The sequence below is a fragment of the Amblyomma maculatum genome, unplaced genomic scaffold (assembly GCF_055883805.1).
Source record: "Amblyomma maculatum isolate TAMU_Amacu unplaced genomic scaffold, ASM5588380v1 scaffold_18, whole genome shotgun sequence".
Lineage (NCBI taxonomy): Eukaryota > Metazoa > Arthropoda > Arachnida > Ixodida > Ixodidae > Amblyomma > Amblyomma maculatum.
The window spans coordinates 3,577,312-3,594,241 of record NW_028146743.1 but is presented as its reverse complement, the minus strand read 5'-3'; the positions used below and the strand labels follow the sequence as shown (position 1 = coordinate 3,594,241).

Below are 16,930 nucleotides of genomic sequence, written 5' to 3'. Positions count from 1 at the left end.
CCTTACCTCTACCTATGGAAACAAGACGAGGATGCACTCGAAGTCATCCTGCGGAAACGTTTTAAGAGAGCCCTCGATCTCCCCGTGGACACCCCCAACCAGCGTATCCTGGGCCTGGGCATGGTGAACACGTTCCGGGAGATCCGAAAGGCTCACATAACCAACTAATACACACGTCTTTCTAAGACACTGTCGCACATTCAACATACCACCCTTATGAAAGAGCGTGTACGTCTCCCTTTCGAGTGGAGATGCGCCCTCCACGTACGCCCTCTTCTAGCAACATGACACATGACGACCACAATGGCCGGCGCCTGGCGCGGGCGGAAGTCCATGGCCGCCGTTATGGGTTGAAATCCGGCACTTATTACGTGGACGCCTCCGGCCCCCACCATGAGGGATGGTACACGGCCACAGTGGACCACCAATCCAAAACAGTTAACGGGCTTACATTTCGCGCCCACGACGTAACTCACGCGGAGGAGGTCGTCATTGCGCTAGCTGCTACCCACTGATTCAAAAATAATTACCACCGACTCGCCAGGAGCCTGGCGAGTCGGGGGTAACCATGGGCTGGGCTCCATACTTAGCCTACCGGCTACTTCAAAATTGCACCTATACCGGGGACCCCGCTCACCGGAACATAGTTCTTATATGGGCTCTTGCTGATATGGGTCTCGAGGGGAATGAGGCAGCAGACGCCGACGCCTGCGCGGTCTCTTTCCAGTCTTCTTCTCTCCATCCCCTAGATCCCTAGATACCCTCGCCCGAGTAAATGTCTATCTAGAACGGAGGAGCGGCTTCTATTCCATCTCTATACCAACGTTCTTCTGTGCCTGGGTAGCATTTTATTCCTTTCACGGACAGTTGTCCGCACTATGCGGAGAAGTCTTCGGACATCTGTCACGTGGCGGGGGTTCACCCATCCAACTCAGCTATTCCTCCCCACCCCAACACCACTCGGGAGCACTGGGGGGCGACCCTGCCCGGCTGCTGACCTGCAGGCCCGAAAGGCCTTGGTCGAGCACGCCGGGGCAGCGGCCGACGCTAGTATTTGTCAGGGCCGGATCGTCAAGATCTGGCTCATGCATACCTCTGTCCCCTTTTGAAATATTAAACGTTTTTCACTACCCACCGTCCGCAGCACTTAACTAGAGTTTACAAGTCTTCCTGGCTATTTGCTAACAGCACAATATCGTCTGCATGCATTAAACCCGGGAGGCACCTTTCCGCCTTATCTATATGACAGGTTAAACCCTAGGTTACTTTCTTGTAGCCTCCGTTCTATATTTATCATATAAACTATGAACTGCAGGGGTGATAGAGGAGGAGAAAACATTTGCAATGAAATTATTTGGGAAGGAAAGTGCGCATGGTTGTGGAGCTTAGTGGCAGACCCTATTCCGGGACGCCATTGGCCGCCGCCACTGCCCGAGCTCTCTGGACCAGGACACGCTATTCCTCTAGGTCCGAGCTGGTCAGGGCCGCCTCCCAGCCTCCCTAGTTGGCTGTTTTATAACTTTAATTTTTCTATTTTTTTCCGGCAGGCCCACACACTGCCCGCATAATTTGCCCCTACCCGTTAATGTCGGGTCCACGTGTTTTAGTATGGCCGGATTAAAAAACACCCGGTTTGGAGGAGGAAAAGAGATAACAACCTTGCCTTAAACCATTGCATACCTCGGCAGTCTTGACCTTGCGTGCTTACGAGTTGTCGCGCCATCTGGAAGCGGTCAATGAAAGCTTTTTGCTCTTGCCTTCTGGAAAGCACATTTCTCTCTCTTGCATCTTAATTAGCTATATGGCATATGGCTGTTATTTTGCTACTGCAAGGCTTCATTTTTATTTTCCATTGTGGTTGCGCATTTATAAAAAATCTGAAAGTTTGCAATTTAGACACAGTTTCCTTTAATGGCCGCGGGCACCGCCAATATTCGTACACGCTCGAATTTCGACCAATCAAAACCGCCTTTTTTTTTTTATACGTGGGCCGTATGGGAAGTTTTGCAACTGGTAGGTTAATAGCTGAAGCATAGTTAAAGAGCTCTGGTTTTGGCCGGGATAGTACTAGCCGGCAATTCCGACTAGCATGGAGGGAGGGAGGGGGGTCGTAATTTTACGTTAGGTTGAAATCTCGTGCGGCTGCTGTCCTCCGATGCCATTTTCCTATTCCATATGACATCACATAACGTGATTTTACCATAACTTCGTCCTGCCGCAAAATCTTTTACTTGCATTTGATTGTAAATGATCAGTCTTCCAACCCTAAAATTTGCTGCAACTACCCACATGCATCCAAGATTATTTCGAGCTATTTAGAATAATCAAAGCAGTTCAATGAGCTTGCAAGGAAGCTTGCCATATACAGGACCCAAATGCATGCTTCCACTAAAAATCACATTAATAGCTGCCAAACCTTTGCAATATGCTTTCTTTAAATGGGCTGCAATTGCAGCAATGATAGTTTCCCTAAAATAAAGAGGCCTCTGCTCCCATGTGAGCACCAAATTGCCCCTCATGGACTTTATGTCCACGTAACTGCAGATTGCAAGCCTAAATTGGACTACCTTTTGCTGTAAGCTTTCCAGAGCACTAAGTGCCAACATGAAAAGTGCTCAAAGCTGGCACAACACAGTGGACTACATATCCACAATGAGACAACAGTTTCCTTTGTGTGTACCTTTCGAGCACATGGCAGAATTATGGCGATCAGTTTATTGCAGGAAGGCATGTACATAGTAAACAGCGTAATAAGCCTTCCAATCAGTTTGCATACACAACACGTGCAGGAAATGTTCCCACAAGAGCACAGAAGTAAGTGGAAGACGAGAACATTCAGAAACATACTTAAGAAGCCCGAGCTTCAATCTCCACAGTATAGAAACAACTTTTCAGCACCATACAAAGTTGGCAGAAGCAGGCAGACATCTGCAATGAACTGAGAACACTTAAACACCCGACTAATATCCTGCACGTAACACATGACACTAAAACACGCGTCGTCACAGGCTGGCAGGCATCTGCAGATCTAATAAAACAGGCAAACCCAACGTCTAGGAGGCAGCCATAGGATGTAAAGCCCAAACCAAGGACGCTCACAGGTTGTGGGGAGTTGCACATAAACTAAGGAAGCAACACGGCAATGTGCACAAATGACAAAACACAAGTGCGGAAAAAAATGACTGGGAGAAACCATTCACATCCCTCTCCAGGACACTTTCGATGAATACAAATGATGACAGCTGGATACCAGCCACTAAATATTTAACTCCAGAGGATGATACAAACGAATGCACTCTGAAGGAAACAGAATAAGTTAAGAAGGCTTTATGCTAGGCGAGAAAGGGTGCTACACGAACAGAGTTTGAGTCGCACAACCATTCTGAAACGAAGCAGGAACTATTATCTCTATCGCCATAATAGGGACACACACCATCTGCAGCAAATTCAGTTAAAAAAAAGGGGGGGGGGGGGGGGGCAAGGGGGTGTCATAATTGACTTTTCTGCACTAAAGATCACTGATAACCTAGTCTGCCAATGGCAAACACAAGCACTGGAATTTAGTGCACTACCCTCTCCTGGCCGCACCTAGTAGCATCCACAAAACAGTTTGTCGACGGCAACAGTACTTCCTTTACACACAGTACCTGTACTCAACTTGCAATACTCTGAAACCTACCAGTACATATATTTTTTTCTAATCTCGTTTGCTGCTAAAATGAGCTGAACACGTACAGTGCCAAGAGTGGCATAACAACGGCGACCCAACACTCAACGCTGACATCGAAAAAAAAAAAAAAGGGTAGTGGTTATGTAGTGTATGAGGAGGCCCCCAATGCATAAGAAATTAGGTAAAACTAGGTACAAAAAGACTTTAAAAACATGAATTCGTACACACAGGAATGGTCTGAGCAACCACTTATGAAAACAGCACAACAAACTCAAAATTACACTTAAAAAGCAGCAATTGGTAGCAATAAATCTGGAGTCAAGAGACAGTTAAAAGAATCCCTGCTATAAGAGACTAAACAAGCATGGAAACCTGAAAATGCTATAGGCGGAAGCCTAGAGTCAGCCATATGACAAAAGAATTGGCACTGCAGAGGAAAAGCAGCTTTGCAAAGAAAAAAAAGAAAAGGCTCCACCCCTCCTTCCAACAAGCAGTGGATTCTAGGAGGAGGATGACAGATCTTCTTCTGAACTCTCTTCGAGCGAGTCGAATGAAGAGGCCGTAGAGAGCGACTCTACACTACTGGCGAGAGAGCGTGCGACGTCGGCAAAGTTGTACCGCAGGTCCAGGCACTCGTCTTCAATCTTGGCAAGCAGAACGTCCAACTTTGACATAACAGTGTCCACATTGTCGCGATTAAACACCATGGGTGGTTTGAACTTGAGCACATTGCCGTACTTGCCCTCTGTGCTCAGCAGTATGCCCTGTTGCTTCAACCTGCAGAAAAAGCGCAGGGAAAAGAAATATGCTCAGATGAATGCCTAGCTCCTAAAAGGATTTGTAACCCCGTTTTACCTGCTCCATGCTAATGTGCATGTTTTCGGCACTGGTCTAAAGTCACCTGGTCAGAAAACCATGTTAACACTGCACTCGTCTAGCTGTGCATAAATTACTGGCGAAGGTTATAAACAACCACTCCCAAAAGTGTAATACTTCTATATAACCTCTATATGTGAAAATTTTACACACAAAACAAAGATTTATAACAAGGCAACCCAAATGACAACTCCATTTGACCTCGACTTGCATGATATCAGAAAATGCAAGATACCTGCATGACACAAGTTCTGGACTTGCATGATATCAGAAACTGCAAGATACCTGCATGACACAAGTTCTGGAAAAAAAAAAAGACAGGAAAGTGAAAGATGGAGGGGAGGATTGGAAAAGCAGACTGCATATTTCCCCCAGGTGGGTCAGTCCGGAGGAGCAGTCTATGGGAAGCAGGCACCAAAGTGGTGCGCTGCCTTTGTCGAGGGGCCTTATGGGCGAGCCTGTTTCTGACGGCCGAAACAAAAAAATGCAATATTAGAAACATACATGTATATTTCTATCATTTCACGATTTTTCTTGCATCAGAAGCAAATATTTAATTTTAAAAATGCGTGCACAAGCCAGATTTACGCAGAATTTGACGCCAAAACGGTATTTTTTCAGTGATGTGCAGTGATCATTTTCCAGCTCCGATCGGACCCATCGCTCTCTCGTTAAAAGCGGCTATCTTTGGTCTTGAATTTCTTGCCGCCTCCAACCCTGTTTGGAGATTGGCGGTTATCATGTACACCTGACCTCGGGAAGCCAGCAGATTGGCCCAGCTGGATGGAGCTGTCTGCTAGGCCACGGTTGCTACGCGCACAGGACGCCATTTTGCCGAGCCATCGTTGACGGCGGAGGAGTATATTGCGATGTCCGGATCTGCTGGAAAGTTCCATATGCAGCACAGATACGGTAAAAGGAGGAAGGAGTCACTAGCGGACAACTTGAAGAGGGAATCTTTGTTGGAATGCACCAATGACACTTCGAACGACTGGGCCAGCGATGCCGTGGCGAACAAAGGCCCAGCGGTTCTGCCAACTTCCAAGGATCACATCAACAGCAGTCACGTTCGGCACAACAATGATGCTGCAGCTATCAGATATTCAGCAAAATAAGCCCAGAGCTGAAAAAAGGCTGCAGGAGCTCACGACAACTTCAGCGACGAAGCGAAAATTGGACTTTTGCAGTGGTGGCAATGACGCGACGGACTGTACATTTGATGAGACGTGCTTCGCGATGGTCACCCTGGATTCGGTATATGATCTCCTGAAGCTTGCAAAATGCAGAACCTGCGGCGGCGACATTAGATTGACCAAGGGCGAGCGAGAATTTGGCCGTGCCCTGAAGCTTGTTTTAACATGCTCTGTTTGCGGTGAGATATTGGCAGGGTGGAGGTCACCGCGTGGCAGCAGCGGCGGAAAAAAACCTTTACCGTAAATGTTCTTTTTGGCTGCGCATGCTATGCTGAGTACAGATAACCGGCAGACTGCACTCGATGACATTTTCGCAGCGTGGGCTGTACAAACTATTAGAGAAAAGGTCAAGCTGTGGGAGACCCAATCTGCTTGCAAGCACTCAGCAGCCAAATATGTGCAAAAAGCACTGAAGAAGCACCACTGCGGTGGTTAACAACGTGATTACATTCCTGCTGCTTTTTAATCATGTCTTAATGTGAATACTACAGAGTATTTCATTTTTCTTTAATAAAGTGTTCGATGCATTTTCAAAATGCTGATCTTGCAATTGCAATATGTCAGCACCAAGAGCCGATATATGGTGGCTGTAGGGGGTAGTGTGACGGGCGAGGGTATGCGCGCCTTGCTCAGGAGAGTGCGAAACCGCGATGAAAATTCGCGGAGCCGCTAGAGGCGCTGCAATGCGGCTAGGCCAGCCAGGCGCAGTTGTCTTCGCTTGTTGTTGCGCCCACGTGGGTTGTGTTTCACTTCGAGTCTCTTGTTCTCTTGTTTCTATGGTGTTGGAATTTTTTATTTATTACGATGATGTAGTATTATACAGGAAGAGCTTGTCATGGCTTTGAAAGCACGAACGTGCTTTGTACCGGAATGCAACAGATCCTGTTCACTAAAGGCTTCCCTGTTTCAAGCACTGATGAAAGCAGTGCGGCAAGAACTGTGGGCTCGAAATAGAGAGCCGACAAGGAGCCGACTTCAGATTGTGCAGTATGCGAGCACCACTTCGAGGAAAAGTTTATAGAGAGCACTTTTCAGCATGTGATCGGCGGAAGGGTGGTTGAAATTCAACGCGATCGGCCCCACCTGAAAGACGACGCTGCTCCCACGGTGTTTCCAGATGCCCCCAAGTATTTTACGAAGAAAGCCTCGACCAAACGCAAAGAGAGAAACCTCTGCGAACAAAAAGCGCCCCCATCAAAATGAAGGAAAGTGCACACGGCAGCCAATGCGCATATGCCAAGCCAGCACGACGCTGGCGTTTCTATTGTGGCCGTTCCAGCTGCACGAGACGACGATTTGCAAGAAACAGATGCAGTATTTATAAAAATCTTAGCTTGCCCGACAGCTACTGGAACAAGCTTTGCTTGACGACAGAGCCTGACACAGTCTGCTTCGCTGTTTGTGAGCAGGATTGAGAGGAAATCGCACATGCGCTGCTGCCAAAGCTGGGCTCACAGCTCACAGCAAAAATTATTCAGTTCTTTGTGATCACGAGGCTGCATTTTTTCACAAAGTCAATAAACAAAGACAAAGCACTGCAAAGAGAGTGCCAGAAGCACCTGCAGCTCAGAAGGGTGAAGTACGCCAGCCTTTTTTTCCATGACAGTGTCTGAAATAAACATTTGCTCTTTGTTCTCTTGATTCTTCAGCTGTGGTGACTATTTGTTACACTCCACATTTTTAATTGATTTTGAAATCCTGCAAGACTCGGTGCTACCCTGCTGACAGTGTGAACTGTAAACTGCATGTAACATTCGAGGACCATCCAAACTTCTCAAGTCAAAACAAACAATCTTGGGGGACACTTCAGCTCCGCCTTTAAGGGTATGGCGAGATACCGTAGGCTACCACCTCGCATAAAAGCCCCGCTTCAACCAAGCCGTACTAAAGTGCCTACTTGGCATAGGGGGAGCGTGAATACAAGTGGCCCGAGAGGCTGATTCAGATATAACCTTTTTCATAGAAGTAGCGGCCCGAGGTGCTTGCCAAACGTAATACGAGGCAACCCTACGGCCTACGCTCAGTCGATGTGCGATCATGTTGACTACCAGTGCCAGCCATGCTCGGGAATTTTCGCTCGCAACGCCAGCCGCCATTTCTATAGCGTTAAACGGTAACTGTACATGCAGAACACATGAACATGATTAGCCGACAGAAAGCAAAGGGGCTAGGCGAAAGCACAGAACCCTGTGTGAAACGCGCCGCCGCCAACACACCTGCGTCCTGTAGCGCCATCTGTCATCGTCATCACTACTCTGAGCAGCCCATCAGCCCCGGCCGGCACACTACCCGCTACAGCCACCGTAGCAGATACATCACTTTTTTTTTGCAATAGAAAGCTGCACAAGTGTTTTATGAAATGTTGGAAGCAGATTTTATATTTTCTCCCAGAAATTTAATGATGTTGAACTGTTTTTGACACTTCAGAGACTAAATTTTGATGCAGCATAAGTTAAGCAACTTTAGTCAAATAATCCAACTACTTCCAACAATGCATTCATCATCTTTTGGGCTATTTAACCATGCGCTAAATGTATACTTGTATTTATCCAATTTTTCACAGGATGAATATAATGGTAATTATTATCTCAAGATCTAATTGATCTACGCAAAAACTGAATGCAAATATAAAATCAGTGCATAAAGCTGCACAAGTGTTTTGTCTTGTAAAAATATGTAAAAGAATAAAAAAGTTGGTCTCAGAACCAGGCTGCTTAAAGGCTGCTCTTAGAAAAACCTTTTTTTGTTTCTGCACCAAACTTAATGGAAATGCCCACCCCTGACTAGTTTTTCATGCCAATTTCAAAAATGAGATTGTTTTTAAAATAAGGTAATTAGTTCTCAGGATACAATTAATTAGCATCCTATAATTACCACGAACAGTGGGGAAAAAACAAAGGGTTACATATGGCACATTGTTTAATTCTAGAAAGAAAGAGGGATGCAATGTTGGGAAACAGTTTCTTCCTTTTATCATTATAAGTGATTTTCAAAGACATTCAAACTCAAGATACAAATCATGCCCAACATGCAATCAAGAACTAGAGCATTCAAAAAAATTTTCTGAAACCTAATAAAAACTTCTGCTTCCAACATTGCATAGCCTACACAACTGGCTATGTGCTAAAAATAATTATGGTTATATCTGCCATAGATATCGAGATATGCTAGTTTGGGATCCGCTGAGTGTCCAGAATTTTCATTTTGAAAAAAAAAAAAAAAAAAAGAATGTGCTGTTTATAGAAAAATACACCAAATTTATTCGCATACTGGCATTACCAGATGCCTAATACTCCCCCTGGGATATAGTCAATATGACTAGAGTCACTGAAATGGCGCTTTCTCAGTGTGCACTGCAGAGTTCCCGCCAACTTGCGCTTCTGTATAGATGCAGTTTTCCGCTGATCATCCTTCTCTTGCATCCGCTTGCTTGTCTGTGGGTTAGGCATTAGGCAGAGCTCTTGCAGTATACGAGCAGCAGTCCTTGCACTACAGGCATTGAATTTCATCACAGCTTCAGCCACAGCAGCCTGAACAGTGAAAAAAGAAGCATGCCGTTCCTTTCGGGCAAGTACCCATATCATCACATGCAAACTCTTGTTGTTTTGAGTCTTCCCTCATTGGCAGCATTCAAGCAGCCTCCTGTCTGAAAGACTTTCATATATAGGCAGTAAGGCATTGCAAACATAGGACAGCAGACTGCACCGGTGATGTGGCATAGCATCGCATCTGGCCTCTGCCGCATTCTGCCGGCACCAAGAATCAGGGACTGTTGGACAAAGGCTGTGGTTGTAGGTACAGTCGCATGATGTCACATGACCACAGCTTTTTGTGTGGCCTCTACATCACCTATGTGCAATTTGAGCGCCCATGAATATTAGAACCTCATTCTAGTGATCAAAATATTGCGAGAGTTTGCCTCTCCCACCAAGTGATTCTCCAGCAGGGCCCTTCTGCTTAGCGACGAGGTTGCATGCCAACGAGTTTTGCACGTGATTACGCAATCTTTCTGGATGTCCAATGTATCCATACACCGCTTCTTTCAAAGCAAGTAACGTGCTACTGTCCCCGTCCGAGAGCACTGTAGTATAAAGGAGGTTATACTGCTGCAGTGACCGCTTGAATAGGATCAGGGCAGCCTCAATCTCATTTCACCAGCCTTTTTGTTCAGTTTTTTGGCGTACATGGCTCTGCTTCCAGGCTGGGTATGAGGGGTCGTCTTCTTTCGGGCCCTGTTCACACGCGGCGCAAAAATTGGCGAGCATAACGAAGTCGAGAACAAATCCCGTGAACAGTTCGATGACAGTTTCGATGCCACCGTACAAGGAGTGTACACGTGTCATTCAGGAACCGCTGAATGAGACCGCAATGGTCTGTGCATGCCTGATATTTAACTCCGCGTAAACTTCCTGAACTGCTTGCGCACAGTCATAAGTCAACTTATGGGCCACGCGGTCCACCGCTGGCGTCAACTTCATCTTGACATACTTCTGTCAAGTTCTTGAGTGCAGACCGCGGTGAGATATATTCATTGTCGAAAATATATCATTCAGCACCGCACGTTGATTTCTGGTCGATTGCAAGAATGTTCCCCACGAACCGGCTCATTGTCTGGTGATGATGGGTGATTGGGCTCACTGTCGGCGAGCTCCATCGCGATGAAATGTTTCCACAGTTCGTGAACACCAGATTCAATTTGGCGGTAAGGCCATATTCCCTTTCGGATTTCCTAATGTTTATATCGCCGTCGCACACTTTGCACTTCACAGATGCCAGCAACTCGTTCACTAACTGCAAGCTAACAACAGTGAAGGTTGTGTCACTAAGCGGGGCGGTTGTGGAGTCTTCGACTCTGCTGATGATCTCAGTTTGCGCTCAGTTGCTGCAGCTGCTGCCATCTGTTGAAACTTCTCTTGGGCTTTCCTGTCCCATTCTTTTATATTGCAAGTTTGTAGCATCAGAGTATCGCAACGAATGCGACCGCTGTCAGAAGAGGTTTCCACAGCCGTCGCCGCCTTTAGACCTATCCCGGTCGGCACTTCCCGATCCGCTGGCGGAGGCATACCCAGGGTGGCCGAGGTTTTCACGGCTCTCTGGGTGTCCATGGTGCTCTTTTTCATGTTGCTAATCAGCAATTTTTTTCGCTTCTGTACATACTTGAAACACTGAACTTCAGCGCCGGCCTCTACATCTTTGCAGGGCGCGCAGACGAACTCACTTTGGCAAGATGGCTACCGGTTATGCGCTGCTGACGTCCCCAGCAGACGACGCGAGCGCGTCAACCAACAAGATAGCGGGCTTCAGTCACGTGCGCTGACAAGCGAATAGCATTACGTGTTTCAGCTGGTCTTTAGCGGCATTTTCTCCCTTATCCAATAAGCGCAAAAGAACGACAACAGAGCGTCTAGCAAACCACTATTTTCAAAATCCCCGACTTTTCCAGGTTTTCCCATATTACTGCAGGTGAAATTCCCCGACGAGTAAGAGTCAAATATGTAGCTGCTGATGCATAGACTAATAATTCCGAACAAAAAGCAATTTAATAATCATATTCTCCAATTTACAATAGTGAAAGGCTGTTATTAGTGTTAATGGCGGGTAAAAACGTCACAAGTTTACTGAAAATTAAAAGCGCACTGATGCCAGCCTCCGCAGAGCTCTTTGATACAAACAGCTGCGAAATTTTCTATAGGCCCCATGTATCAAAAAACGGCAGTTTTGATTGGTCAAAATTCGGGTGTATATAAGGTCACGGCTGGTCTCTAGGGAGAGTGCGCTTCTATTAGCATGTTCTCCCTCGAGACCGGCCATACCTATATGTATAATAGTGGCGCCGCCCGCGGCCGTAAAAGGAAACTGCATCTAAGTTGTAAACTTTCAGACTGTTGATAAATGCACAGTCAGCTAGAAAATAAAATTAGTTGACTTCAACCGAAGCGTGGCTTTGGGGTTGAGCATCCGCCTCTTATTCTGGAGGTACCAGGTTCGATCCCCGGTGCCGCCAGGTACCCACCGGTTTTTCAATGGGTACAAGCGATCTCCCAGCCTGGTGCTTGGCTCTTATAGGGTGAAATGCTTGGAAAAGGGGTCATGGCCCAAATAGCTGCTCTGATGGGCCAGTGATCCGTTCCACCACCGGACAACCTATAAATCCGCCTCGCATGGCAGAAGCCCTTTGTGGCCCTTTTACAGCTCACAGAGTTGAGCTTAGAAGGCGCGGGCTCCTTTGCCAAGCCACAAGCCCTGGCAAGCTGAGCACCAGGCCGGGCCGTGGCTTGTACCAATTTGAGAAAACCGATGGGTGTTCGGCCGGCAATGGGAGTCGAACCTACAACTTTCCGTAGCCGAGGCGGGTACGCCAGTCTAATTTCACCTCGGCGTTAGTGTGGAATGCAATGCCAGTACCGAGTTGGTGATTGTGGACATGAAAGTGTTAAGCAATTGTATCGCGCACACGGAGCGCAGAACCTGCGGCGAGATCGTGAAGACGCGAGTGGTGAACCGCTGGAGTGTCACAACGGACCTCAGCTGTAGCTCAGCTCGCCGATCGCTTCCGCATATTTTATTGAGTACCCAAATTACGTGTGTATTGGTTCTTGTATTGTGGCAGCTCGGCCATGCGCTGGCGTCAAAGTAATTATCACGCCTCGCCTTGCGGTACGGCTGCAATGGGGGCCGCGCACTCAGCACGCACCACACACACACACACACACACACACACACACACACACACACACACACACACACACACACACACACACACACACACACACACACACACACACACACACACACACACAAAAAAAAAAACTGCACGAATAATAGGCTTGCTGTGCGCCAGCTTAAAATGAAAATGCACAACAGAATATATTGTGCCATTTTCCCCGATTTTTCTAGGTGCATGAAATTTCCCTGACAATTCCCGGTTGCTAGACACCCTGGACGATGCCACTAAATTAACAACAAAAAGCTCTTTCAAATGAGACCAAGACTGCGCCAATCGCTGCAGTAGACGACGATAGCGTGCCGCAAAAAAAAAAATAAAATAACTCTGAACGAAAATTACATCTGAGCGAGCGCAAATATAAGTTTTTCTACTTATTTTACAGTGCAAATATAGACTCAGGAGGTTATAAAATTCACAGGCTGGTACAGAAACAGCTGCAGATTCTAAAATTCTATTTCTGAAAAATCGATTTTTTGCTTTTTCGTACTACAGAGCCGTCTCCCACCTTAAGCCTAGCTCGTTTCACATCAAAAGCCACAGCAGATTGATTGTGCTTTGGGAGAAGAAGCCACCACCAACCATAAGAGGCTTAGGCCTCTTAGCAGTACACTAAAAACTCAACGTCTCAATTAGAGCTGGAGCGCAGTTCACTTCTGCAGAACCCTCAGCCCCACATGAAGCCTGCTTCCACACACGAGAGCAGTGTCCCCCTGGAAACCTGCACGCCAAATCGGAAGGCCACCCTCCCAACGTTTACCTTGTAACACTGCTTTACAGTGCTGCTACTACAGTCACCAGGTGCCCCAAAGCCAAACCGAGCAGAAAAGGATTGTGGGAAAGGCATTAAAAGAAGAAAGACTTGCAATGACACCACGGTGTGCAGCTCGATATACTGAATATTTTCCCGAGTTGACGATGAGTCGACTTGAGTAACACTGCTGTACATTTGCAAGGAATGTGTTAAAACTGATATTCTGACAGTTGGATATAGGCAATGATGCGACGGACCACAGCTCAATATATCCGACTGAAAAATGCAAGACAGGGCGAAGTTCTCAGGTTAAAAAGCCAGCTTTTGACCAAAAAATTATTTGATTGCAGCTTGGGCCTCCCAGACTTTCGATTATTTGGACCAGTTTTGAGGCCCTGCCATATTCGGCAAATTGGTCGGCAACTTTAAGTGGGGCTCTGTTGCAAATGCCCATGTTGCCTGGTTGCAAGTGGCACTGCTCAGGCATGCATTAGCCACCCCGATACGTCACCCCTGCCCCAATTACCTAGGCAATACCAGCAACTAAAATGCAGCGACGAGAGACTCACCTGAGAGAAAGCAGACTGGCTTGCTCACCAGCAGGTTCCCTGGTCTGCCTGTCGAGGACTAGTTCCACACCCACAAAGAGGCCATGACCCCTGCAGTGAAACACGGTTAGCACAATAGTATTAAAGCATAACTATTATGAGGCTGTGCTAAAAATTAACAGCATAGAGAGTCTATCACACTTGTCTAGTGTGCCTGAAAAGTGCAATGTGGCCTAAAGTATGTCAGCAGTGTAAAGCAGGCACTGGCTTGAGCTTGAGCCAAAAATATCCGTACTTGATCGCAGCTGAACGTACATTACAATCACTCGTACTGCAGCCAAATTAGCTAGGGTTAAGATGTCACTTTATGTGCTCCTCAGAGCTTTAGGCAAGTGCGATGAACTGTCAACGAGCAGTAGCACTCTCGAAATGATATGCTGCAAATTAGAACAATACAGTATTAAGACGGCTGGAGATGTTCAACCTTGCATGATTATTCATTCCCTTCAGAGAGCTTGCCAAATAATAATTCCATAAAAGGCAAAGACAGGGAGCATTAGTTCCAGAGCTGAGCAAGCGTGCAATTTTTGCAAAACACCAATGCCCTAGAATATACCTACATGCGTAAGCACAACTAAAATTGGCAAGAGCACATCAAAGTTGGGGATCCTCAACCTTATTGTAGCCGTGGAAAACCCCAAAGGCTTTCAAAAGGTGGCGAGGTCAACCGTGCCAACCTTTCTTGGCTTCAGTCCCTTCCTACCGCACATTCATCCAAACACAGCATGTAAGAGACAACCAATTTGAAAAAAAAGATAAATAAATAAATAAATAATGGCCAATTGTTTGTAAAGGCTGACAGAGTGAAACAGCTCACTGCATGATTGGTCAACAAAAAAAAGGCTGAAAATCACTCCATGGAATTAGAACCCATTCATTAGGACAATGGTTTTCAGTTATTGATGTGTCAACCCTGGGAGGACCCCTTGAGCTGGAAGACTGGCAGGGGGAGAGATTCTTCTGTGGGCCGCAGTTTTGGGAGCAGGTCAAGGAATAAGGATTGAGTCAAGGCTACACTGGTCTCTGAAAAATGCGTACTTGATAGACCAGCGCACGATGGCCAGCAGAGGACACGAAGAGGCACCGCGTTGACATGCATGTCGCTAGACGGGACTAGACTTTCCCAACACTGCGCCGCTCGCTCGTCACACATCAGAAATGTTTTGCATTGCAGCGCCATTCAGCAGGGCAGACAGAGCTCAAGTTTCGCCGCTGTCAGCATTTCTACACTCCGCTCGCGACTCTTTTGAACTTTTTTTTTTTGTGGACGCAGGTTTTCACAGACCTCATTCGAGAAACACTGCACTAGGATACGCAATAGAAGCAGGGAAACACGACGACAGTGTGACAAGAGCTACACGACGAGACTCACCGGATGTCGCCTATGAGTGGATGCCTCTGCTGAAGCTCTCGCAGGGAGTCCATGAGGTAGGTACCCACTTCTTTGGCATGCTGCTGCAGCTTCTCGTTTTCAATCACATCCAAAACTGCAGAGGCCACAGCCACAGACACAGGATTTCCGCCGTACTGGAAGGAGAGGGCGGCAGAAGAGGAATGACACAACGACGGCAAAGACGATCCCTCCGTGTATCACTCAAACGTGAATGTCAACACATGATAAAGTAAAAAGTGCAAACACCTACTCGCGACAGCCTCTGAAAGACTCTGAAGAAATTCGATAGCCGCAGGTGGATAATATTAATCACAGCATGACAAAGGGAAGGACAAATACTATATTTTTGGCAAGTACGCCACTGCAACACTGCTCGTGTCAGCTTGCTGCTACAGTTTTCGCACGCTGTACACTTGTCTGATGGGGGCAAGATTAAAACAGAAAAGAGACTGAGAATACAGCAAAAGCTGGTTAACTTTGTCTCCATTCATTCAGAAACCTGGATAACCCAAACTGCTGCGATGGTCCCGGCCAACAATCAGGTAAGGACATGACATTAATTCCTATGCTCACACTGCCTAATTCAAAGTCCAAGTATAACAAGCGCAATAAGACTGCTGAATTGCATGCTGCAGAGTTGCCCGCGGACCTTGGCCAGCCTAGTCTCAGAGAGTAGGTCAACCACTTGGTAAAGAGGCCGTGACAAGAATGGCTACCATATTTGCTCCATTTTAACGCGCACCCGTTGACAGAAAAAAAAGAAATGATTGCCGGTATAGTTTTATTCGTGCAATCAAAATTGTAACGAGAGTCATTTTTCAACTTCTGAAAAAAAAAAAAAAAGTGCCCGTTAGAATCTAGTATATATGCCATGACCTACGCGTCAGCCAGCCAAATGAGCCCGAATGTGCACCATTTTGAGATGGTGATTAGTGGAATTACAGTTTCCTTTGTGTCCGCCCAAGTGGTTCTATTGCACCAAAACTGTGCATCGCCCATGTGTGACCATGAGACGGTACTGTTGCCAGACATGCTCTGCCATACCAACTGGAATAGCAACCCCAGTCCATGACACACTTCTGAACAGTCCTCCCATTAAGGATAAGGATACGCAAAGAGAAAGCGGTGAGAATTTTGCTTTTTGTCACATGCTAGTTGCCACAGGATGATGTAGAGAAGAAGATGTCCCCAGTTCCCAGACTAGTTTTCAGCCATAGACACAACTCCACGGCTAATTGCAGCAGCCAATACTGATGAAGTATGTGCCACTCACTGTGTTGAAGTATTCAGCTCCCTGAGCCTCAAATCTGCTCGCAACCTCCCGTGTGGTGACCACCATGGCAATGGGGTGACCGTTGCCGATTGGCTTCCCCAAGGTCACAATGTCTGGGCAGATGTCTGCAACAAAGGAAGGAGAAACACAGAGTTCCCAAAAGCCCACCACAACACTACTATAAAAGCAATGCAGTTCAAGCACTGGACAAGATGGTTCACGGTCCGCGGGGTTCAATGTCCCAAAGTGACTGGGACATTGAACCCCGCGGAAGATCTCTCAGTGAACCTAGTCACTACTGAGAGATCTTCCCTGTAAGTCCATGAAATGGTCGGGAAAGCTCTTTTGCTGCCTTTTCAAAATCTCGATCATTAACAGTTTCATCTTGATGAGGATACAGCAGCTGAAACAGATCACAGGAGCAGTATAACCTACTTTT

At 46.7% G+C, this 16,930-nt stretch overlaps 1 protein-coding gene across 2 annotated transcripts in view; it reads right to left on the bottom strand.

Annotated features, from left to right (window-relative positions):
- Window positions 1-2,664: 2,664 nt before the first annotated feature.
- Window positions 2,665-16,930, bottom strand: part of LOC146171729 (5-phosphohydroxy-L-lysine phospho-lyase) — a 40,883-nt gene continuing 26,617 nt past the window's right edge. For both annotated transcript variants that reach the window (XM_084586292.1, XM_084586291.1), the window contains 4 exons: window positions 16,492-16,616; window positions 15,198-15,352; window positions 13,787-13,876; window positions 2,665-4,447 (listed from right to left, as the gene is read on the bottom strand). In XM_084586292.1, the coding sequence (XP_084442418.1) occupies window positions 4,171-4,447; window positions 13,787-13,876; window positions 15,198-15,352; window positions 16,492-16,616 (647 nt within the window). In that variant the 3' untranslated portion in view covers window positions 2,665-4,170. The remainder of the gene's footprint in view (window positions 4,448-13,786; window positions 13,877-15,197; window positions 15,353-16,491; window positions 16,617-16,930) is intronic.